At 44.1% G+C, this 25,303-nt stretch overlaps 1 protein-coding gene across 1 annotated transcript in view; it reads left to right on the top strand.

Annotated features, from left to right (window-relative positions):
* Positions 1-1,467: 1,467 nt before the first annotated feature.
* MSN (moesin) overlaps positions 1,468-25,303 on the top strand; it is a gene marked incomplete at both ends in the record, with an annotated part of 29,376 nt that continues 5,540 nt past the window's right edge. The window contains 5 exons of the mRNA XM_080718709.1: positions 1,468-1,526; positions 19,968-20,051; positions 20,738-20,884; positions 22,077-22,173; positions 23,542-23,705. Of these exons, the coding sequence (XP_080574835.1) occupies positions 1,468-1,526; positions 19,968-20,051; positions 20,738-20,884; positions 22,077-22,173; positions 23,542-23,705 (551 nt within the window). The remainder of the gene's footprint in view (positions 1,527-19,967; positions 20,052-20,737; positions 20,885-22,076; positions 22,174-23,541; positions 23,706-25,303) is intronic.

Here is a 25,303-nt window from a genome sequence, read left to right on the forward strand (position 1 = left end):
GTATTTTATTTGGAAACAGGGTCTCACTAAGTTGCTGAGAGCCTCACTCAGTAGCTGAGGCTGGCTTCGAACCTGTGTGATCCTCCTGTCTCAGCCTCCCAAGCGCGGGGATTACAAGCGTGTGCCACCACAAAATTGTGAGGTTTTAAAATGTGAGGTTTCAAATTCTGCCTCCTCCAGCACTGTGACTTTAGACAACTACATATTTCTTCATCCCCAATGTGGGGATAATACTTTCGACTTCACAGGGGATTGTTGATACTTAATCGGGTAGAATATATGAAGAGTCTAGTAACTAGTAAGTCTAGATATATGAAAGTTGCTGCTTGTTATGATCATTACAACCATAACCACAAAGTTTTCAGTCAAAAGAATAAACCTCTAATAGCAGTTTTTTTTTTGGTATTGGGGTTCCTGGAAACCCTTCTACCTCCGGGCTACACTCCCAGACCTATTTTTCTATATTTTTATTTGGAAACAGGGACTCCTAAGCCAGCGCTGCTGGCTTCAAACCTGCACCATCTTTCTGTCTCCGCCTCCCAAGCACAGGGATTACAAGCGTGCGCCACCATGACCGGCTCTAATAGCAAAATTTTATTGACCTAATTTAGGGAATCAGTTTGTAAAGGCGTTGGCAATGTTTTCTGGTGCCTATGGAATCATGTGTGTGACTACCTATTATTTTGGTCTGGGTCTGTCCCTTTGCCCCTCCATAGACTTGGCTTAGGTTACACCTCTGTATTGTCCACACCCACCTCTGCTGAGGCCCCTTTCCTCTCTTGTGCCTAGGGAGGCCTATGAGACATAAATACAGGAAGTGTTAACAATGCAAGGCAGTATATAGAACCACAGACGTCAGCACTGAAATGGTCCTTGGAGGTCACCTAGTTTAACTAGCTGCCCCCACCCCATTTATGCCCTTGCAGAAATGAGGGAAATTAAGGCCTCAGAAATGAATGAGTCATCCAAGTTTGTAGACTGAGCCAATTACCATGCCAAACTTGAAACCCAGCGTTCTTTAGCCTTCTCTTAACTTGCCTCTGTAGTTGCCTGACAGTGTTATAGAAAATCCGAGCTATAGATCAGAGATGGGATGAGAATGTTGTGGGCTGGAGCTGGTTGGTGGATGTGGGGAAGACTTCTTGGACGAAGTAGAGTCAACACTATCTTCTTTTTGGTAGTAGGCTGGTTTGCATTCTTGTTTGCCCCTTGGCAAGCATTTCTCTGGGGCTGTGGTTTTTGCTATCAGTGAGCCTGTGGGGAACAGGGGCTAGGTTATGGCTTCTTTGTATCCACAGATCCCTCTCTTCCCACCAGTACCTAAGTTGATCAGATTCTTAGCAATCCTTGTTCTCTCCTCTGTAGTTGAACAGAGACACTTGTACCAGCCTCTGCTGAGCACAGGGCCAGATGACTAACCTGTCCTTTTGATCTCCTCCTAGATCAGTGTGCGTGTGACCACCATGGATGCAGAGCTGGAGTTTGCCATCCAGCCCAACACCACTGGCAAACAGCTGTTTGACCAGGTAAGAAAGGGACTTGCTGTTCCTCAGCCACCTTCCCTTCTCCCAGTAGCTCTTACCACCATGCTGACCGTGTATGCCTTCTGCCTCTTGTCTACTTGGTCCTGCAAGATAGGCCAAAGCAAAGGCAAATCAAGCCTCATTAAAAAAGGAGGAAAAATTTAGCTTTTTTTGGGGGGGGGTATCAGGGGTTGAACCCAGGGGTGTTCTACTTGTGAGCTACACCCCCAGCCCTACTTAATTGTACAGGGTCTCACTAAGTTGCCGAGGGCCTCAGTAAATTGCTGAAGCAGGCCTCAAACCTGTGGTCTTCGTGTCATAGCCTATTAAGTACGGGGATTACAAACACGTACCATCACACCTGGCCAAGGTTTAACTTTATTTTTTTATTTTTATTTTTTGGTGGTACTGGTGTTCCTGGAAGCTCTTCTACCTCCAGGCTACACTCCCAGACCTATTTTTTTTTTTACATTTTTATTTGGAAACAGGGTCTCCTAAGCCAGCACGCACAGCTGGCTTCGAACCTGCGCGATCCTCCTGTCTCTGCCTCCCAAGCGCGGGGATTACAGGCGTGCGCCACCATGCCCGGCCTCAAGGTTTAACTTTTTTTTTTTTTTTTGGTGGTACTGGGGTTCCTGGAAGCCCTTCTACTTCCGGGCTACACTCCCAGACCCATTTTTACATTTTTATTTGGAAACAGGGTCTCCTAAGCCAGCGCGCGCGGCTGGCTTCGAACCTACGCGATCCTCCTGTCTCTGCCTCCCAAGCGCGGGGATTACAAGCGTGCGCCACCACGCCCGGCAAGGTTTAACTTTAACAACCTGTGACGCCATGGTTTTGATCCAATCCTTGGTCCTGAACAAGAGAAAAATAAGAAGGGGAACATGATTCTGTGTTACTTGCTCTAGCACAGAACATGTAAGCATGTGGAGCCTTCATTTCAACTCTGAAAAATGTAATTTTATTTGTGATGCTGGAGATTGAATGCAGACGTGTTTCACCTCTGAGCTACACTCCCAGCCCTATTTTTTTTTCTGAAACAAGGTCACACTAAGTTGCAGAAGGTCTTAAAGTTGCTGAGGCTGGATGCAAACCTGTGATCCTCCTATCTCAGCCTCCTAAGTACTGGAATTATAAGCATGCACTGCCATGCCCGGCTTCTTCATTTTAATGATGAGATTCAGAAGGTAAATAACTTACCCGATGTATGCCTATAATCCCATTACTTGGGAACTGAGACAGGAGGATCGCAGGTTCAAAGCCAGCCCCAGCAACTTAATGAAACCCTATTTCAAAATTTAATAAAACAATGCCGGACGTGGTGGCGCACGCTTGTAATCCCTGCGCTTGGGAGGCGGAGACAGGAGGATCACGCAGGTTTGAAGCCAGCCGCGCTGGCTTAAGAGACCCTGTTTCCAAATTAAAAAAAATATAAAAAATAGGTCTGGGAATGTAGCTCAGAGGTAGAAGGGCTTCCAGGAACCCCAGTACCACCAAAACAAAACAAAACAAACAAACAAAAAAACAACAAATAAGACATACAAAGGACTGGGGGTGTAGGTCAAAGGTATCCTGAGTTCAACCCTCAGTACCGTACACAGAAAAGAAGGTAAATAACTTAACTGCAGTGGAGTACCGTGACACACACCTGTAACCCCAGTACTTATGAGGCTGAGACAGGAAGATTGTGGGTTAAAGGCCAGCCTTAGCATCTAAGAGAGACCTGTTTCAAAATAAAATATAAAGAGAACTGGGGTGAAGCTCAGAGGTAGAGTACCCCTGGGCTCAATCCCTACTCCCACAAAAACTTAAATGTTAATTGTGCTCAGCTGAGGTCCAATTTGCACCCTACATTCGTACCACTCCACCACACAGCTTCTGACAAATGTTTTTGCTTTCTAGTAGAAGGAAATCAACTTATTCTTCCCGAGATAGTGAACTTTATGTACGTTTCTTTTAAAGAAATTTTGAGACTTAGGATCTTGTGAGGTAACAGATGTAGTAGGAGTGTAATTTATATCCCGCATGCATGCCATGGAAGCAGCTATTTACTCCCCACTGTGAAACAGTCATTGCTATCCACAGTGCAAGGGGTGTCCCTTCACTATGAATTGTGTTGTCAGAAAGGTGTGCTATATAATGTAATACTGGGGTAGGAGGGTCTCCTGAAGTTTTTTGTTTTGGCATTCAAAGACTCTCCAGGGACCAAGGGAACGTGCCTTCTGTGGTCATAATTCCAGGAGCAAAACTGGGGCTCCCATTTCCAGCAGCTGTGACCTCAGCAGATGGGCCATTATCCTACTTCTCAATCAGCCTGTGATAGAGTGGGAATTTGACTTATTGTCCAGGATGCTGGGTCCGCTTATCACCTTGATGGAGTCTCCAGACCCTCCTAATTGTGTATGATACTAGGGTTTGAACCCAGGGTGCTCTACCTCTGAGCTGCACACCAGCCACCCCCCTTTTTTGGTGGTACTGGTGGTGGAACCCAGAGGCTTTCTACCTCCAGGCTTTTTACTCCCAGACATATTTTTATACTTTATTTGGAAACAGGGTCTCACTAAGTTGTTGAGAGCCTCACTTAGTAGCTGAGACTGGCTTCGAACCTGTGTGATCCTCCTGTCTCAGCCTCCCGAGGGCGGGGATTACAAGCGTGAGCCACAGTGCCTGGCAAGCCCCTTTTTTTATTTTGAAATAGGATTTCAGCTAAGTTGCTGAGGCTGGCTTCCAGGCCCTCTTGATTTCCTTTCTCCCTTGTTCTCTGGGTCCCTCTACTGTATGAGAGCTTCTGTAGGGTCAGGGAGGGGAAGGAAGAAAGAAGAGAAAAAGATGGGCGTCATGTTCAAGTGGGCTAATTCAATTCCTATGAATACTTCAGGCGAGAGAGGAAAGACAAAGGGAGAATGGAGGTGGGAGTGAGAGGGGGCTGTTTTCTATGCAGCTCTCTATAGTAGAGGAAGGAAGGAGAAGATGGCCTCTGAGTCACATCAAGTGAGAAGGTTTTTGTCTGTGGCTAATAGAGATGAGAGTTCACATTTGTCCAGGGCTTACTGTGTGCTGGCGACTGTGACAAGAATTCTGAGTGTCACAAAGCCCTGTGAGGGTAGGAATTAATTAGTACTGAGCCCATTTTTCAGATGAGAAAATCATTCCCATTTTCCTAGTTAGACCTTGGGAAAAATTATGAATCTCTTTGGGTTGGTATCTTCCTCTAAAAATAATACCTACTGCACAGCCATTTTCTGAAGGTATGAAAGTTACTATTTATTTATTTATTTATTTTTGCTAGTACTAGGGACGGAACCCAAAGACATTCTACCTCTGAGCTACACCCCCAGCCCTATTTTTTATTCTTTATTTTAAAACAGCGTCTCAGTGAGTTGCAGAGGGCCTCACTAAGTAGCTGAGGCTGTCTGTGAACCGAGATCCTCCAGTCTCAGCCTCCCGAATGCTGGGATTATAAGCGTGCGCCACCACGCCTGGCTAGTTTTTATTTGTTTATCACTCTCCTACTACCCTAAACACTCAGTTATGGTGGCATGTGAAATTGCATAAAATCCAAAGAAACAAGATAGAAATAGAAGAGAAAAACAATATTCCCATGCAAATAGGGAAAGAAGGGTTATGTGTGTAAAGCATTTGGTATGTAGTAAAGATATAATAAATGATTTTCTTTCTTTCTTTCTTTCTTTCTTTCTCTCTCTCTCTCTCTCTCTTTCTTTCTTTCTTTCTTTCTTTCTCTTTCTTCCTTTTTCTCTGAGGATTTAACCTAGGATCATTCTGCCTCTGAGCTACACCCCAGCCCTTTTGATTTTTTATTTGGAAATAGGATCTCACTAATTTGCTGAGGGTCTCGCTAAGTTGTTGAGGCTGGCCTCGAACCTGTGATCCTCACACCTCAGTCTCCCAGGAACTGAGATTCAGGAGTGTGCCACCATGCCTGCCTGATAGCTTCCTTACTAATACCATGAGGCTTCCTGTCTCATTCACAAGATAGAGTTGGGAGAGAGGTCTGATGGCCTTCAGAATATCTTAACTTCAGATTTAGCCGGAACTTGTTTCTTCTGTGGTGTTTGTTTTGTGTTTTTGTTTTGAATAGCATGGGGGTAATCATTGATATTTAATTTGCGAAAGTACAAATTAGTCTGAGGAATTTTTAAACACATTTACTGCAATTAGAGTAATGTGCTGACATTCATAAAGCTCACAAGTAATAATAGCAGTAGTGTAGATGACTGAATACATTTTGATTATAAAAAGGTTTTGCATTCTCCCTCTGCATGCAAGTTTTGTATTGGGGAGTGTCTTATTTTATTTAATTTTGGGTATTAGAGATTGAACCCAAGGTCATTCTACCTCCCATCTATACTCTCAGCCCTCTCTTTTATTTAGAAACAGGATCTCGCTAAGCTGCTGAGGGTCCTGCTAAGTTGCTGAGGCTGGCCTCAAACCTGCCATCCTTTTGTCTCAGCCTCCCACATACTAGGATTAGAGGCATGTGTCACCATGCCCATCTGGAAAGCTTTTAAAAGGACAGCCTGGTAAAGTCAAAAGAGCACTGGATAGACAGATATTGAATTCTAGGGCTGACTCTGACACTAATTTCCTGTGATGTTTAACATAAACCTTTCCCCTTTGGGCCTTAGTTTTTCCATCTGTATGGTGTATAACTGATCTTTCAAATCTGGTTAGCTCTCAATAAATTATCTCTGGCATTGACTTCTGTATCTCATATCTCTGAATCTCCTATTTCTGTTCCCACTATTTGGATTCCAGACAACCCTTTTCTATAAAAAGAAGGGAAATGCCTCGTTTGAGTATGATTAACTGTTGGCATATGCCGGGGGCAGGGGAAGGCAGCTGGCAGGGGGCATATCTTCCTGGATAGGCTTCTGTCTCCAAGACAAAAGAAGTGTCCAGATACTACACAGGCTATTGGGTCCTTTGCTTCAGACAGCAATATCATTCTAGACAGCAGCTAGAGAGGGGAGGGTATCAGTCAGGGGGTGGATTTTATGGTCCAGCTGGGAGCCTGAGGCTCCTTCAGCCTCTATCTCAACTCCTTCCCAGAGCTCTGATTCTACTCATCCCCCCCTCCCAAACCAAATGACGCCATCCTCGGCCTGCAACACTGGGGGCTTTGTCCGTTTGTATTGGAGGGGGGTGGCCGCTGAGGGCGAGGAAGGCATGATTCAGAGCCCGGGGCAGAAAAATCCTCGAACAAAGAGGTTTATTAACTTCGAAAAGCCACAAGGCCTAGTAATTCTTTGTGAGTGTTGGTTTGCTTTGCGTACTGTGGGTGTGGTTCTGAGGGAAACCCAGATGGTAGGGTGCCCTGGCCAGATTGCTGTACTAGTTTTGAAAGCTACTGCCTCCCAAATAGAGCCCTTGAGAGACTTGAGGCTTTCATAATGGTTGCAGAAAGGAGAGGAAACCAGGAAGTTTACGACTTCTCATTGTCTTTTGACTAAGATCAAGTGCAGAAGATCCCTGGCCTCTTGAGAAGTGTCATTTATTGAACACCTACTGTGTACTCTCCCTGCCTCGATGCTTTATTTTTCAATTTGTTAACTTTTGTGGAAGGAAACACACCAAGTGCTGTGTTTGTATCATTTTAATCCTCACCATGAGGGATAATTATTTTACCAATAAAAGTATAAAAGTCAATTTTTAATTGGCAAATAAAAATTGCATATATTTTTCATGCATGATGTGATGTTTTGAAATCTGTACACATTATGAATGGGCTAGATCCAGCTAGCTGGGTACATGATCAAAGGAAATGAAATCAGTATGTCAAAGAGATACCTGCATTCCAGTGTTTACTGCAGCAGTATTCACAATAGGTAAGATATGGAATCAACCCAAGTGTCCATCAACTGATGAATGGAGAAGGAAAATAGGGTGTATATGTACACAATGAAATACTATTTAGCCATAAAAAGAAGGAAATCCTGCCATTTGCAACAACATGCATGGACCTTGAGGACATTATGTTAAGTGAAATAAGCCAGACACAGGAAGATAAATATTGTATAATTTCGCTCATACATGGACTCAAAAAAGGTTGATCTCAGAGAACTAGAAAGCAGAACAGTGATTGCATGGGGCTGACAGAGTTCGTGCATGGAGTTGGAATGATACTGGTCAAAGGCTGTAATTCAATCAGATAAGAGGAATAAATCTGAGATATGTATTTATAACATGGTGATTGTAGTTAATAACAATATATTATATTCTTGAAAATTGATGTGAGTAGATTGGAAGTGTTCTTATGAATATGAGGCAGTGCTTATGTCTGAGTCCTTTAATCCTCACAGTGATCCTGCTTCTGAGAGGTAAAATAACAGAGGTGGGCACAGTGGCACATACCTGTAATCCCAATACTTGGGACGCTGAGGCAGAAGGATCACAGGTTTGAGGCCATCAGCAACTTAGTGAAAACCTCAGCAATTTAGACCTTGTTTTAGCATTTTTTTGTGGTACTGGGGGTGGAACCCATGGGCTTTTCTACTTCCAGGCAATACTCCCAGACCTTTTTTATATTTTATTTGGAAACAGGGTCTCACTAAGTTGCCGAGAGCCTCACTAAGGAGCTGAGGCTGGCTTCGAACGTGTGCTATCCTCCTGTCTCAGCCTCCCAAGCGCAGGGATTACAAGCGTGCGCCACCACGCCCGGCTGTCCTCAAGCTTTTGAGGGGCCATTGTAAGAAGGAGGGGCAGTCGCTTTCTGAGAGGTCAGAAGGGACAGATCTATGCTGGGCATGCTGGTGCACACCTGTAATCCTAGTATTTGGGAGATCGAGAAAGGAGGATCTGAGGTTGGAGGCTAGCCTCAGAAATTTATCAAGCTCCTCAGCACCTTAGTGAGACCCTGTTTCAAAATTAAAAAAATTAATAAAAGGCTAGGGGTGTAGCTCAGAGGTAGAATGCCCCTGGGTACCATCCCTAGTACCAAAACAGGAGGGGCCAGCAGGTGTAGAGCTGGGACCTCATAGGTGAAAACTACAGGGGAAAAGATGTGAATTCCAGTTTTGGAATTGAGTGTTGGCCCTCAGCACATCAGGGCAGCAATCCAAGGAGGTCTGTGGTTCACAGGCAGATGGAGGATGTGAGCTCCCTTTCTCTAATGTGATGAGGAATAAGGGAGGAAGTCTATTCTGCCTGACCCTTAAGATTCATCTTGCACAGAGGCCCTTCTGGTGGACTTGGGACGTGGAAGGAAGGAGCTCTACTCCCTGAGAGGGATTGACAAGAGCTCTGGGGCCATCCTGGAACCTAGCAGTCATCTGGCTGATGACCAGAGAGGAAGCCGACTGGAGAGGAAGCACCCTCCTTGGCACCAGTGATGAATAACAGGCCACAATGGGAAGCCGTAGCTTGAGGAGGTCCTGGGCCTGGTGGGAAACGGAAGTGGGGCTCACAGTTCCTCCCATTTACCTCTGTTTCTCTTTGTGAGTGTGCTCACTGCCAGGGAGAGAAAGAAAACACATTTTGCTGCAGCAATTTTGTCACTTTGCTCTAACCTCTAAGTCTTTAAAGGCCTGCATCTTGGATTCCCTGAGTGCCACTAGGGGGCAGTGCTACCACTATGAGTTCCATTTTTGAAACCCCTCTGCCTGCCTCCTCCCTAGCCAGGGTGTCCAGCTCTGGCGTTAATATATCTCTACCTGCCCTCTCCCATCAAGGCCTTGGAGCTGTAGGAGAATACCCCTGTATTCATCTGTTTTTTTTTTTTTTTCAGTACTGGAGATGGAACCCAGGGGCATTCTACTTCTGAGCTATCCCCCAGCCCTAGTTTCTCTTTATTTTGAAACAGGGTCTCACTAAGTTGCAAGGGACCCCAGTAAGTAGCTTGGGCTGTCCACAAACTGTGATCCTCCTGTCTCGCCTCTCGGATGCTGGAATTACAAGTGTGCACCACCACGCTGGCTCATCTGTTTATTAACCCACCAATATTTTTTGTGTGACACTAGGGATTGAACCCAGGGGTGTTCTGCCTATGAGCTATATCCCAAGCCCTTTGTATTTTTCATTTTGAAACAGGGTTGCACTAAGTCACTGTTTGCTGGCCTCAAGCCTGCAATCCTCCTGTCTCAGGCTCCCTAGTACTGGGATTAATAGGTGTGGGGCAGTGACCGCAAGCTCCATCTGATAATCACTGTATCTCAAGGAGAATCCCTGGCAAATACCATCTCTGCTCTTAGGAATTTGGATTTCTTTACAAATTGTTTGGATGTAGATAAGGACATGTAACTGTCTTCCTACAAAGAATGAAACACCCTTAAGGCTGGGTTGCATCAAGTGGTATTAGAGAATAGGGTTTGGAGTCAGCCCTGGGCTCAAATTCTGACCTCTTCAGCCTGTGTGACCTTGGGTGCCTCATTTAGCCTCTCAGAACTTTTCTCAGTACAATGATAATCACACAAAAATCTCACAGATTTTGTGGTTTAATCCTCAAATAAGTGCCTGGTGCATGGCAGGTATTGTAATGTCTGTTGCTCTTATTAAGGGCTAAATATGTGGGTGGAAATTGCTCTGGAAGTTAAGAAGAGGGGTCCATAAAATCAGGGAGAATTTCTGGCTCAAATCCTTTCTTTCCTTTTTTTTTTAATTTTACAAGTCTGTTATTACAGTAACAGCATCCCCATCTTACAGATGGGGAACTGAGGCTTGGAGAGGAGGAAGGTCTGTTCAATGTCACATAGCCTTAGGAAGTAGTGTCGCTGGGGCTTGAACCAGGGCAGAGAGCATTTCCAGGTTTCCTAGTCTCTCTAGTCAGCCATGTCCTCTGATTCCCCTTTGCCTGCTCCCCAAAGTTAGCACCACCGCCCCAAGTGTGTTCTCTGCTGTAGAGCGGGACTCAGCGGACCACAGGCAGTGTGGCGTAGCAGAAGCAGCAATGGCGGAGGCCCTTCTCCGAGCTTCCCAGTGGTGCATTGATTTGCTTTCAGGTGGGCGGCTGACGTAGCTGCTGCCAAGCCTGTAATGGGATCTCAGCGGGCCTCAGGTGTTTGGGCATTGACGCAGTTTTGCACATAATTTCTCACGGAGTTTTTCTCTTGAGGCTCCAGCCTCGCTTCCTGATCCTGCTCTGGGCTTCTGAAGCAACTGAGACGTCAGCACTGCTTTGTTTACTCAGACAGATGCTTGAAGGATACAGAGGAGGGGGCGCTGGGCTCCGGAACTGACCCGACTCCCGCGCTCTCCTGCCTGCCTCTCAGTAGCCCTCGGATGTAAGCAGCATCCACATACAAAAGGAAGAGAGGTTAAGGGGGGCTCTCTTTTTACACCCAGAAGCTCCTGGTAATTAGTAAGGATTTCTCAGGGGCAGGTCTCTTCCGCTCCCTGGACTTCAGTTTTTCCAGTTCATGCTGCTCGCACCCTATAACTCTCCAAGGTCTGTTTTGAGGATTTGTGCTGTGGGGCTGAGTAAAATCCACAGTCTCCAATTTCTTAAGCCAGTGTCTTAGAAACTGAGGTCCTAGTCCCTCTATGTGGCAGATTCTAGGAGGGACACAAAGCTGTGAGATAAATTTGACTTAATACATATCTTAGAGTAGCAATTTTATTTGTCAAAATAAAAATTTCATTACAAGGAGAAGGATGTAAAATTTGCACAAACGATTAAGACTGAACCTGAGGTTTCAAAGAAATTCGGGCTAGCTTGCAGCCATGTCCCCCTCTCCTACCTTCCCACCCCATGACCAGCACCCCCAGAGCCCTCTGGATGTATGCATTCCTTGTTTTTTTCTGTTTAAGTATTACTCCCATGGCAGATTTGAGAAATACTGGCTCAGGTCAGATGAACTCAGCATCTGGGATGAAGGGAAGCAAAAAAGAATTTTTTCTCAGGGAAGCAGCCATTTATTGAAATGAAATGATAAAGACTTTAGTCACTGAATCCACAGAGATTATTCCTGTAACTAGGAGCTAGATACATCCCTCTCATTTGAAAAGGAGTTTTTTTTAACCCTCTGGAGTAGAGGTCTCAGCTGGAAGCAAAACTGGAAGCAAGCAAAGCTTGGCCTCATTTCCATATCCTGGGAATTAGAAATGGGGCCAAGAGTTGCCTGATCAAATGGTTCCTGGCACCCCATGGACCTTAATTGGAGATTTCCTTATAGCCTGTGGTCAGGGGTTATCTGTTTTGTCCTTTGTTCTTTTCCAGTCTCAGTTCTGACTTCAGACCATGTTTCCTTCCCCCCCTTATCCTCACTTCCTCACTCTGGAACTTCGGTACCGGCTGAGAGATGGCTCACCTTTCCAAGCCCTGGAGCCTAAGGAAGTGGGAAATTTTTATGTTTCTGATTTCTCCATGTTCACAAAGGAAGAGGCAGGGCTCAGAGCGATAAAAATTCTCCACTGATCCTGAAATATTTCTTTTGCCATCACCTTAGCAGTTCCTTTGTGTAACTTCCCAGAGTTCTTCTGGATCCCAGAAGTATCCTAGAAGTCTCCATCCTGGGACCTCTAAGACTGGCTCTATAGTCTGTGCCTGCCTTCTTATCTTCAAGTCCTGGGGTCTCTGAGCCCTCTGCAACGAACCTGTTGGTACAGGCAAAGGCCAGTTGCTGTTCTACCAGTGCTGTTCCCAGTTTGTTCCACTCCTCAGTGATCTGGCATCTTTTCTTTAATGGTTCATTCATATTCTGCTCCCTCCTTCCCTCCGTCCACCCTTTCCTCTCTCCTCTGTCCTCTCTCTTCTTTCTCTTTCTTCTCCTCACTGAAGATTGAACCCAAGGGCATTCTACCTCCAAGCCATACCCCCAATCCTTTGTATGTTTATTCTGAGTCAGAGTCTCACTAAGTTGCTGAAAGTCTCTCCAAGTTGTTGAGGCTGGCTGCGAACCTGCGATCCTCCTATCTCAGGCTCACAAGTACTGCGATCATGGGCATGCACCACTGTGCCCAGCAGTCTACCACAGCTTTAGAATCATCAAAGAGTCCTTCTCTCTCTTGAGACTGGATTGTTTTTTGGAACTTACTTCTTCCCATCCTATCTTTCGTATAATCAGTGGGTTTTTTTTTTTTATCTCTCTCAGGACAAGATTGTTTTCTGGAACTTGCTCACCCCCACTTTTGATTACATCTGTACAAGTTATTCTTCCGCAACCCTGTGAAAGATCAGTACAACTGTTAATTGGAACCTATCTTAAATCTAGGATGAGGAATGCTTTAAAAATTCTTTATTGATCATACTCACCCTTCCATCCTCTGCAAAAAAAAAAAAAAAACCCCGGTATCATATTTCAAAATAGGCATGCACATTTTTCTATGTAAAACTTGCTGGCAATTCCTGTTTTCTATTGATTTAGAGTGAGACTTACCTGGTCCTTGATTCCAGAAACTTTTTGTGTGTATACTAGAGATTAAACCCAGGGTTATTCTACTTCCAAGCTATACCCTGACCTATTTTACTTTGGAATTTGAAACAGGGTCTCACTGAGTTGCTGAGGCCTCAAACCTACAATCTCTTTTTGTCTCAGGCATATGCCCCTATACTTGGCTCTGGAAACCTGTTTTTTTTTTAGAATGTTATCAGTACAATATAAGTATACATCCTAGTGAAATTAAAAATGTTATATTCAGCCAGGTGTGGTGACACATGCTTGTCACCAGGAGGCTTGTCAGACAGGAGGCTGAGACAGGAGGATCACAGTAATTAGTGAGACCCTCTATATTTTAGTGAGATCCTGTTTCAAAATAAAAGAATAAAATAGGGTTGGGATATAGCTTAGAGGTAGAATGCCTGAGTTCCACCCAGAGTACCAATAAAAGTGATATATTCGTATATGTACACTGCATCTTTTGGTATCCCAGAAACGTTTGATCTTTTCCTCACCATCTCCCACACCCATTTATTTATTGTTTCTTTCTCTCTCCTTCTCTTCTCTTCTCCCTCCCCCCCATTTGTTTCTTTTTTGTGTTACTGGGGATTGAGCCCAGGACTATACATATACTAGGCCTTCTCTCTATCCCTGGATTTTTGTTTTGAGAAAAGACAAATTGCCCACACTAGTCTTGAACTTTTATTCTTCCTATCTCATCCTTCTGAGTAGCTGGGGTCACAGGTATACACCATTGTACCCAGTCCCATTTATCTTTTCTAAACATGTTCTTAATTACCCAAGTCAACAAGATGTAGGTGGGAAATGAGATAATTTTTAGCGATTTGCAAAATAACCCTGTAACATAGTTATAGAATGATAGAAATTAAGAGAAGAAAGAAGACACACTCCAAATTGGATAGATGGGAAAGCTGAGGACCAGAGAAGGAAATAAACTGCGATCACACTGCAAATTGGAGATGGGAATAAGACTTTTGTTCAAGTTTCCTGATATCTGATATCAAGTAGAAATGGAAAGTTTGACTTGGTAAGAATTGAAGCTTGAAGCCTGGTGTGGTGGCACACACGCTTATAATCCCAGCATTCGGGAAGCTGTTTGTGGATAGCTTCAGCTACTTAGTGAGTCCCTTTGCAACCCAGTGAGACCCTTTTTTAAAAAATAAAAAAGAATAAAAAGTAGGGCTGGGTGTGTAGCTCAGAGGTAGAATGCCCCTGGGTTCCATTCCCAGTACCGCCAAAAAAAAAAAAAAAAAAAAAAAAAAGAAGGTTGAAGGTTGAGACCTTGGAGACTTTGCTTCTTCCTAAAGTGCTAGTTGATTGGGCAAAGTTGGAAATCCAGAAAGCATGTTCCTCATGCAGAGGCAGTCACAGTTTTTTTCCTTGTGTGGCATATCTGGGCCCAAATAGAACAAGACAATCAGTCACTTGACAACCCAAGAGACCTAAGGTCTTGTGAACCTTTGTTATAGCAGGCTAGAGACAAAATGGTACTACATGCTTTGAAGTCAGATACATCAGGATTCTGTGTCTCCATCATATTAGACAGTTTGCTTCTCCAGGCCTTAGTTGTCTTATCTATTAAACGGGTTAATAGCTATCTCACAGGGTCATTTTACATTCAGAGCCTGGAACATAGTAGCTTACACACTTTATTTGGGGCCTCTGAAGGTCTAGATTGCAAGCTCTAGGTGAGACTGTGGGCCTGGCTTCAGATGGACAGTAGAAACTTTGTGGATAGTGAGAAGGTGTGTGTGTGTGTGTGTGTGTGTGTGTGTGTGTGTGTGCGCGCGTGTGTGTTTTCAGTGACAATGTTAATTTGTTCACAAGGAAGGAAATAATCAGCAACTCGTGGTTTTTGTTTCTTGCTTCCATCTCTCATTTTACTTCTAAATTCCCTACTCACTGTACCCTAAACATCCATTTCCATCCCCCCTCCAAAAAAGAAAAGATAGCCTGACCTCATTAGGATGTGGCTCAGCTTCACTGCCTCTATCCCTAGTGGTGGGCATGCTGGGATTGAGCAGACAGCCAGACCATTAACATGCTAATGTCAGGGACTGGAGAACAGACCCCATCTGTCTTTTCCTGGCAGGCCTCCCTTCCCAGCCCACTGCTCAGCCAGGAGGCCCAGGGCACCAGGGGCCCCCTCAGCTCCTGTGCTGAGTTATCCACCCCATTTCTGCCCCCATCTCCACCCTCAACCTGTGCCCAGCCAGGGGATTCGTGACTGGTCTCTCAAGCAGGGCTGGAAAAAACATCCTGGCACCTGGGGGCAGCATAGCTTCAGAATCTATAGATATTGCCATGCCTGCTTTGTCTTTTCAAACATTCTTTCCTGGGTTTTTGTAAATAGGACTTGGTCTTAAGGGTGTGGGCATTACTCTGTTTCTGAAGATAAAGGACAATAGAGAGAGGCTGAAGGTTGAGTTGATGTGAATGGCTGATGATGCAATCAATTATGCCCACATAATAAATCCTTCATAAAACCCCAAAGGACTGGGTTCAGGAAGTTTCTGATATAGCTGCACACATGGAAGTTCCTTGAAGGGTAGAGTGCTTGAGGACACAGACACTGTGCTCCTCTCTCATAACTTATATTTTGAATCTTTTCCAATCTAATTGTTCATCTGTAGCTTTCTAAATACTTTTTATAAACCAGGCTTGTAATCTCAGTACTTGGGAGGCTGAGACAAGATGTTTGCAGGTTTGAGGCCAGCCGTTGGTTGAGGTGAGACTCAGCAACCTAGTAAGACACTGTTTCAAAACAAAAAGTAAAATAGGGCTGGGAATGTATTTTGGAGATAGAATGCCTCTGGCTTCAATCTTTAGTACCATATACACACACAAATAAAAAAAATAAAAAATAATAAAAGATAATATATGGGGGTAACCTAAGAGAACAAGATATAGGAGTTAACCCAATGATCTTTCTTTAGACTTTAATCCTCTCTGTGAGTAGACAGCTTCATAATATTGTAGGGGTTGAGAGACAAGTATAGATAGCATTGGGCTTGAATGTATTTGTTGTCAAACGGACCTGGTCTGAATTTTGACTCTGCCACTTGCTTCCTGAACCTTGAATCATTTCACTTCTTGGAATTTCACTTTTACTATCTATACAGTGTGCCTAATCATATCATAGGACTCTTGTGAAAATTAAAGAAGATGCCGGCCATGGCGGTGGTACACACCTGTAGTCATAGTATTTGGAGAACTGAGATAGAAGGATCATAGGTTTCAGACCAGCCTCAGTAACTTAGTGAGCAACTTAGTGGGACCCTGTTTCAAAATAAAAAGGGCTAGGGGTGTAGTAGTTTAGAGGTAAAGAAAGAACGAGAGAGAGAGAGAGAGAGAGAGAGAGAGAGAGAGAGAGAGAGAGAAAAGGAGAGGGAGAGGGAGAGGGAGAGGGAGAGGGAGGGAGAGAAGGAAGAAAAAGATGAAGGAGAAGGAGGGGGAGGGAAAAAAGGAGGAAGAGGAAGAGGGTGGAAGAAGGAAGGAAGGAAGGAAGGAGATAATGAATGTAAGATTCTTAGTGTGTGACAGTACCCATAATAGGTTATTTCCCTGCTTTGGAAGTAGTACTTCATGCAGATTGGTTCTGACAACAGTACTTGATGACTACCCAACTGTGTTTTCTTTCTAGACCTTGAGTTAAGAGCAGAAACTAGGTCGGCTCCACTTTGGGGTCCTCTGCTGGCATGGGGTAGGTATTCCACCAGTGTTATGTGTTTTTTCTTCCAGGTGGTGAAAACTATTGGCCTGAGGGAAGTTTGGTTTTTTGGTCTGCAGTACCAGGACACTAAGGGTTTCTCCACTTGGCTGAAACTCAATAAGAAGGTAATTATTTACTCCTCTGTCAGGTGTAGCATTCCTTCCTCTACTAGAACTTGTTCAGGGAGATAACATGTGCCAGCTCGCAACCTTGGCATCCCTCGAGTTGTGTTTGACACTGGCTGGTCTGTTGACCACCAGGATAGGAAGAAGGGCATAGTTGGTCACAGCAACACTCTTTCTCTGCCTCCATTTTGACTTCTGACAGTGGGAATGGCTATGTCTAAGGAAAAGGAGATCTTATTCTTCTCACTGGGAGTTCTGCCTTTAATTTTGACTTTTATTTTAGACCAAAGCCAATAGTGTTTGTTCAAGAGGGGATTTGTATGCCTTTTTTCTTTCCAAACTCAAGGTCTGGAGATTTATTAAACTGAGAGCCACAGACTTTTTAATTGGAAAAATCTTAAAAGATCTCAGTCTTATGTTGCCTCTCTCTCACTGGTCCACTGATGCTTGACCCTGTAACAGATGTTTCCCCCTTTCTTGATCTTCCACTTCATTTGGACTCCACATGGGATGATTTGAGTCCAGTCAAGCTCTCTGCTCTAAGTAGTGTCTCTGCAGGAGCCTGGCAGTCCTCCATCTCAGCATCCTCAAGCTGCCTGACTTTGTTCTTAGAGGTATCCATACTGTGCTGATTATATCCAGAGGGTGCGTGCCCCACTTTCTGCTGGTAGTCTATTTCCTCAAAGTTTGAGACTTGCTGGACAAATGTGGAGCAACTAGGGACACATTTTGGGCTTTGATGATCTAGTTTATTTTTTATTTTCTTTTAATTTGGGTCAAACCCAGGGCCTCACACATGTTAGGCAAGCACTCTACGACAGGGTTACATTCCCAGCCCCTAAAAGATGATCATTCGAACTTCCTAATCTTTGCTAGTTTATAGAACTGTAAGAGCCTTAAACAAGGAGCTCTCTTAAACTGACCCTTAGAGTTTGAGTCCAGTTGGACACACTGACAGAGGGTTGGCTTGGGGTCTTCTGATCATCAGTGGATGTTAGGAAATCCCCGGACAAATTTCCCAACAAAAAGTGATTATGGACATAGAATGAGTTCGCCAATGAATATTATGTATCTTTTCTGAATTATCAGGAGGGTAGCCACTCAGTTCTCTAGGATTCCCCAAACCATTGACCTTTTAATGTCTTTTCCCCGCCCTACAGTTGCTCTCCCACCATGAGAGCCTTATTTTTTGGGCACCTATAACCCCTTGCTTTGACCAGGTGACCGCACAGGACGTGCGGAAGGAAAGCCCCCTGCTCTTCAAGTTCCGGGCCAAGTTCTACCCTGAGGATGTATCTGAGGAATTGATCCAGGACATCACCCAGCGCCTGTTCTTCCTGCAAGTGAAGGAGGGCATTCTGAATGATGACATTTATTGCCCACCGGAAACTGCCGTGTTGTTGGCCTCCTATGCCGTCCAGTCCAAGTACGGTGACTTCAATAAGGAGGTTCACAAGTCTGGCTACTTGGCTGGAGACAAGTTACTGCCCCAGAGGTAAGGTCTGGTCTCCTTTGCCCTGGCACCTCTACAGCTGACTAGTCTTTGCTCCACAGGGGCTGTCAGATCTGTTCCTCTCCACTAGGGTCTGACTGAAGACCGTGTTATGCTGCTCAGAGCAACATATTTGCATATAGCGTCATACCCTGTTGTTTCTCTGGCTCTCAAAATGAAAAGCCTTTTTTGCCTCTCTGTCTGATTACAGAACTTCATTACCCTGGAGACAGGTGCTTATACTGAACCAGAGATGGATTGATTTGTTTTCTTCCTCCCCCATTCCATCTTCTCCATCCCTTTCACTGATTTAGACCTTTTATTTCAGATGCTCACAGGGGAGAGGGAGAAATTCTCAAGCCAGGGACATGGGGAACTCAAGCAGTCTTTTAATATTGATAACCATTGTACAGAGCTTTCTGCTTTTGTAAACTTCAAAGTTTTGAGCACTCAAACACTCATTATTTTTTGTTTTAGCATCACGACAGCACACAAAATGAATAAGGCAGGCATTATACTTGTTTCCTGGCTCAGGAAATAGAGGTGGAGAGGTACTTACTTGCACTGGCTTGCCCCATCTCCCACAGCTCATTTGACGCAGAGCCAGACCTGAAACCCTAATTTCTTGATTGTGTTTTGGTGGTACTGGGGGATTGAACCCAGGGGCATTCTATCACTGAGCTGCACCCCCAGCCCTATTTTTGTATTTTTTGTTTAGAGACAAGGTTTTGCTAAATTGATGTGGCTGGCCTCAAAACCATGATCCTCCTGTCTCAGCCTCCCAAGTGTGGGCTGAGAAAATCAATACCCAGCATTGATTTTTTTAGAGCTCTGTTTTTTTTCTATTGTAGCCAGTGTATCCAATGGCCATTCCCATAAGGTTTTGGATTAAAAGGAAAAAAAGCCTCAATTTGGGATCCCTAGTGCCACTGGAGCTGTGGCATATGCACAATCCATCAGAAAGTATTAAGGATAGTAGTTGTACCCTGGGACACTTTCTGAGTCATTGCCGTATCTGAGATGGTACGCTTAAAGCAAGCCTTGTTCATAATCTAGTAGATTTGGGAGGTTGGACCTGTTAGTTTTTCCCAAAGCTGTTTGGGCTTAGTTCTCTGTTCTGCAGCCAAAAGTTATCCACTCATCCCTGACAATATTCTTACATAGACAAACAATTGGTCCCAAGTGATCTAGCAGGGAATGTGTGTGGTTCTGTAAAGCTCATCCCTACTCACTCTCAAAGTCAGCATCGGCTGCTGATACATTGCTGCCATGCTTTGAACAACACAGCACATTGTTGGATTTTCTGGGTAAAGATACAAAGGATGGTGATCCTATTGTCTCTTCTGGCCATCTATTCTTTTAGTTCTCTTACCTCTTACACAGTTCCTTACGTCTAATTTAATACCATCCACTGCAATTTTAGTCTGCTTCCAGTGTGACTTCAATGGACCAACTCCACATTTACATCAACCTCTTAGAGAGCTAAGTGGGTTTCCCTTCTCTCCTGCACATGGGCTTTAAACTTTTTTTGGTGCTGGGAATTGAACTCAAGTTCATTCTACCTCCTAGCTAAACCCAGCCCTTTTTATTTATTTTGAAATAAAGTCTTGCTAACTTACAGAGGGCCTCCCCGAGTTGCTGAGGCTTGTCTTGAACCTGTGATCCTCCTGTTTTAGCCTCTCAAGTACTGGGATTACAGGCGTGCATCACCATGCCAGGCTGGAATTTTCACTTGAAACTACTCACCACCCATTGTCTTTACAGGGTCCTGGAGCAGCACAAACTCAACAAGGACCAATGGGAGGAGCGGATCCAGGTGTGGCATGAGGAACACCGAGGCATGCTCAGGTAAGACGGTCCTAACAACTCTTGAGCTCCTGTGACCTTGACGGGAGAATGAGAGGGGTTCTAGTGACAAGCAGCAATGGCTACAGACATTGGTGGATGTTGGAGAAAGACAGGGATAATGCTGGCACTTAAAGATGGAAGGCAATATCAGAATCATTATGAGACTGTTTGTTGTTTGTTTTTGTGAAAAGTGGCAACCGGCAGCACAATTTTGACCACAAGGTAATAGAGAGAACATTCAGGTCCCCTGGGAGCTTCTGGGTCACCAGGCAGTTCCTCTCCCAAAGAAAATGGTTAAAGAGTTCTCTAAATGTTGCAACACTTTTGAGGGTTGTCTAGGTGAGGAGCAGGTCTCATGATTTTGCCATCACCACCCTATGTAAGCTCTGCTAAGAATATCCCTGTATAAGAAGCTGTCGCAATGAAAGAGAGAAAGAAAAATGGCTTCTGTGGCAGCCCGCCCTTAACCCTTGGCACTCTGAGCTCATAGGTTCCCGTCAGCAGGTTTTGCTTGACAGAAGTCAGGTATGCTCTGCTCTCTATTGTCCTCTGGTCTTTTCTCCTCTTTCCCAACCCTGATAACATTTTTCTTATCAGACACACAGTGCAAGCAGGCTTTTTGGCCTCTCTGAGTTGAATTCAGAGTGTCCCCACTGTGCCACCCCCCTTCCCTCTCTCTCATTTAGAGAGGATGCTGTCCTGGAATATCTGAAGATTGCACAAGATCTGGAGATGTACGGTGTGAATTACTTCAGCATCAAGAACAAGAAGGGCTCCGAGCTGTGGCTGGGAGTGGATGCCCTGGGTCTCAACATCTATGAGCAGAATGACAGGTATACCTCAGATTTCTCTTGCTTAATGTAGGTTACTTGGACATCTAACGTTCTCCTCTTACCACAGCAGAGCAGGAGTATACCTCTTGAGTCCCACCACAGTTCTTTTTTACCTGATTTAGTCTAACCCAGATGATTGTACAACTTCCCTCAGACCTCTAAACCCTCTATTGAGGGTTTAGAGACTTATTTGTTCTAAACTTATTAGTTTAGACTTATTTATTCATGGTGGGAGTCACTAGCTATCAGTGGCTACTGAACACTTAAAATGTGGCTACTCTGAAATGAGGGATGCTGTCAGCCTTAACTACTTGCCTGACTTTGAATACTTACTGTGAAAAGCAGACTTTAAAATGTCTCATTAATATTTTAAAATACATATTTCCATGTACATCTAATAGTATTTTGGAAATATTGTGCTACTTAAGTTGCTATTATAATTAATTCCACTTATTTCTCTTTTATTCATTTTCATGTGGCTACTAGAACACTTAAAATTATATGTGCCTATCATTGTGTGTTTTGTGGACATTGCTGGACTGGAACCTGCTTTATCAGGATTTGCAACTAGGTTTTGGCCTATAGTCCTATCTCACATGTTTTTCCCTACTCTTGGTGAGGATGGAGAGCAATTGATCATTGCTCCAAGCCAGGTGCAGTGGTGCACACCTGTAATTCCAATATCTAGGAGGCTGAGGAAGGAGGATGGCAGGTTTGTGACCAGCCTCAGTTACTTAGCGAGGCCTTCTGCGGCTTAGTGATATTCTGGTACAAAATAAAAAATAAAATAGGGCTGAGGTATAGCTTGGAGGTAGAATCCGCTGGAGTCAATCCCCAGTACCAGAAAGAAAGAATAGATTATTGTTTTGTAGAACTTCTGGAACTTAGAGCTCATTCTCTCCAACATTTACTAATTTGGATAGAAGGACTGTCAGTTAAATAGGGCTCGAAGCATTGTCACAAGGCCCTGGCCTCAACTAACCAAAAACAGAACAAAACAAATCTCAGAGGTTTATATGAGGAATAGTATGTTCTGGTGGTTGACCTGGTGGCATGTGGTAACACTGCCTGAGTTGGCAATGGGTCTACTTCCTCAAGGAAGAATTTTAGGGGATGGCAAGGGCAGGGCACTAGCCCTGTATGTCCTCTTGTCTTACCCTTGTCCTGATGTTCTTGGTCTCCCTTTTTACAGACTGACTCCCAAGATTGGCTTCCCCTGGAGTGAAATCAGGAACATCTCTTTCAATGATAAGAAATTTGTCATCAAGCCTATTGACAAAAAAGCCCCGGTGAGTGACCCTTCCCTCTGACCACGACAGGCACTCGCCAAGGCTTGGATAATGCTAGGGGCAATCGTATCATTATATTCAATTCTCTTTTTTCTGATGTGTGTTGTGTATTAGCTTTTTGGTATAACTTACTGCTGCCCTCTCAGGCTTCTCTCCAGAGCAACCTAAGACCTAGACAATGCCTTAAGTTCAGTTTTTTTTTTCTTTTAATACATTTGCTATACATCTCACACACTTAGTTGTCTGCATCTGACGGGATTAGATAGGTAGTAGCACATCCATTAAGTTGATGAAATTGAGGTTCTGAGAGTTAGAGTGATTTGCCCAAGATCATACAACTAAAAATGGTAGAGCTGCAATTTGTACCCAGGGCACTTGACCTTGAGCCTGTGCTCCTTCCATTGCATCCCAAACTGTGCGAGACAATAGCAGTTTGGGTTTAGTGGCAGAGGAGGTGGTGGTTAGTCCATCAGCAGTGACCTTGGTCCAGTGGTATCTGTAGTAACAAACTCAAACTCACTGGATTTTTTTTGTGTGTGTTTTTCTTATTGCTGCTGTGCTCAACTTTCATCAGAAAAAGGTAAGTAACAAAGCCAGTTGAGATCATGGGCTTATTTTACAAAGAGCAACCAGGACAATCGATGTTTAGGAGATTTATGTATTTATGTATGTACTTACAGCCTACCTTGTTCCAAAAAGAATTTAACGGGTTAGGTCTAGGATATACTTTTGGAGATTACAGAAATAGTCCAGCCCCCTCTACTATACCTACTAGGTTTATGGAGAATTATTTGGCCTCTAAAAGAGGACTCCTGAGATTCAGTAGGATTTCCAATTGGCAGAGAAAGGCAATTCTGATCCTTTGGCTGGGTATTTTAGGATGCTTTTCATAAATAAAGGTTGAAAGATTGTGGTTTGGAGCTATGGCACACACCTATAATCTCAATACTTGTGAGGCTGAGAAAGGAGGATGCAGCCTCAGTATTTAGCAAGACCCTCAACAACTTAGCAGGACTTTGTTTCAAAAATAAAAATTACAAGGGCTAGGGATGTATCTTTGAGGTAGAATACTCCAGGGTTCAATCTTCAGTACCAAAAATACAATAATAATAAAATTAAAAAAAAATTTGCTTTGGTGGAAAGATCACTGAAAACCAGTCAAGAAACCTGGTTTTTAGTCTTGGTTGACCCCTACCCTGCCATTTGTCCTTGGGCAAATCACTTCACCACTCTAATAACTAGTCATCCCATCTGTTATGCAAAGGAATGGATTAAACAATCTTTCCAGTGCTTTGGGACTATCTCTTCAGAAGGCAGAGACTCACCTTTATGTTTTCCTACTCCTTTTGATTGCTCTTGTCTCACCAGGATTTCATCTTCTATGCTCCCCGGCTGAGGATTAACAAGCGGATATTGGCCCTGTGCATGGGGAACCATGAGCTTTACATGCGCCGCCGCAAACCTGACACCATCGAGGTGCAGCAGATGAAGGCGCAGGCCCGGGAGGAGAAGCACCAGAAGCAGATGGAGCGGTAGGTGCTGCAGAGCTGGAGGGGGCCTGGAGTGAGTGCCAGTGCTGCGGCGAGAGTGCTTCTCAAAGGTGCCCAGCCTGGTAAGGCAGGATATGAAGTCAACCTATGAAGTCAACCAGTACTGGGAGTGAGTGAGCTCTACAGGGCTGATACCCGCAACATCCAATCTCAGGCAAAGGCATCCTTGTTCCTGGAAACAGGCATAAGAAGCCTAGGGTTGTAGCCACTTACAGAAGGAAGGGGTATTTCATAGTTCTCTATTATCTATAACCCTCATACTTTGGTTGTGCTAGGACTTAAAATTGCTACAGGCTAACCTCCTTCTGATAATGGCAGTAGCAGAGGGCTTAATGTGTACCTTTTTTTTTGTGTGTGGTACTGGGGTTTGAACCCCAGGAGCATGCTACCAACAAGCCACATCCCTAGCCCAGTTTTATTTTTATTTTGGAATAAGGTTTCATTAGGTTGATGAGTCTCATTATTTGCTGAGGCTGTCCTTGAACCTGTTCTCCTGTCGCAGCCTTCCAAGCACTAGGATTACAAGCCTGTACCACCACGTCCAGCTTCCATGCATATTTAAGCCTGGATTCTGCAGGCTTTTAAACCAGAAATTTAACAGACCTTTAAACAAAAACTTTAGAGATTTTTCCTGACAAAGTCCCTTGCTCCTCAAAGTGTAATCTGTCTGGTGGATGGCACATGTCTGTAATCCGAGTACTTGGAAGGCTGAGATAGGAATATTGTGTAGATTCAAGGCCATCTTGAGCAATTTAGTGATACTGTCTCAAAATAAAAAGAAATAAGTAAGTAAGTAAGTAAATAAATAAATAAATAAATACATAAATAAGAGGGCTTGGAGTTTATTTTAGCTCAAATGGTAGAATGCCCCTATGGGTTTAAACTCTATTATCACAAAGAAGACCTTAAAAAGTCATCTATAAACTGGTCTCAGTGGGACACGCCTGTAATCCCAGTACTTGGGAGCCTGAGACAGGAGTATTGCAGGTTCAAGACCAGACATGTCCTAATTTAGTGAGACCCTGTTTCAAAATAACAAAAGGTCTGGTTTTGTAGTTCCAATGTAGGATGCCACTAGGTTAAATCCCCAGTACTGAAAAAAGGTATAATCTGATGTCCAGCAGCATCAATATCAATTTGGGAATGTGTTAGAAAGGTAAGATCTAGCCGGGCGTGGTGGCGCACGCTTGTAATCCCCGCACTTGGGAGGTGGAGACAGGAGGATCGCGCAGGTTCGAAGCCAGCCGCGCGCGCTGGCTTAGGAGACCCTGTTTCTAAATAAAAATATAAAAATAGGTCTGGGAGTGTAGCCCAGAGGTAGAAGGGCTTCCAGGAACCCCAGTACCACTAAAAAAAAAAAAAAAAAAAAAGAAAGAAAGGTAAGATCTAAGACTCTACCCCAGATCTACTGATCAGAACCTGCCTGTTAAGATCCCAGGTGGTCATTTCTCCAAACAAGATAATTATGCCAAGTGAAAGAAGTTAGACACAAAAGTTTACATACTGTATGATCCCATTTGTGTGAAATACCTGGAATAGAAAAGTCTGTAGAAGCAGGATGTAGTGGCACACACCCGTGA

Source organism: Muscardinus avellanarius, assembly GCF_963383645.1.
Source record: "Muscardinus avellanarius genome assembly, chromosome: X".
NCBI classification, from domain to species: domain Eukaryota; kingdom Metazoa; phylum Chordata; class Mammalia; order Rodentia; family Gliridae; genus Muscardinus; species Muscardinus avellanarius.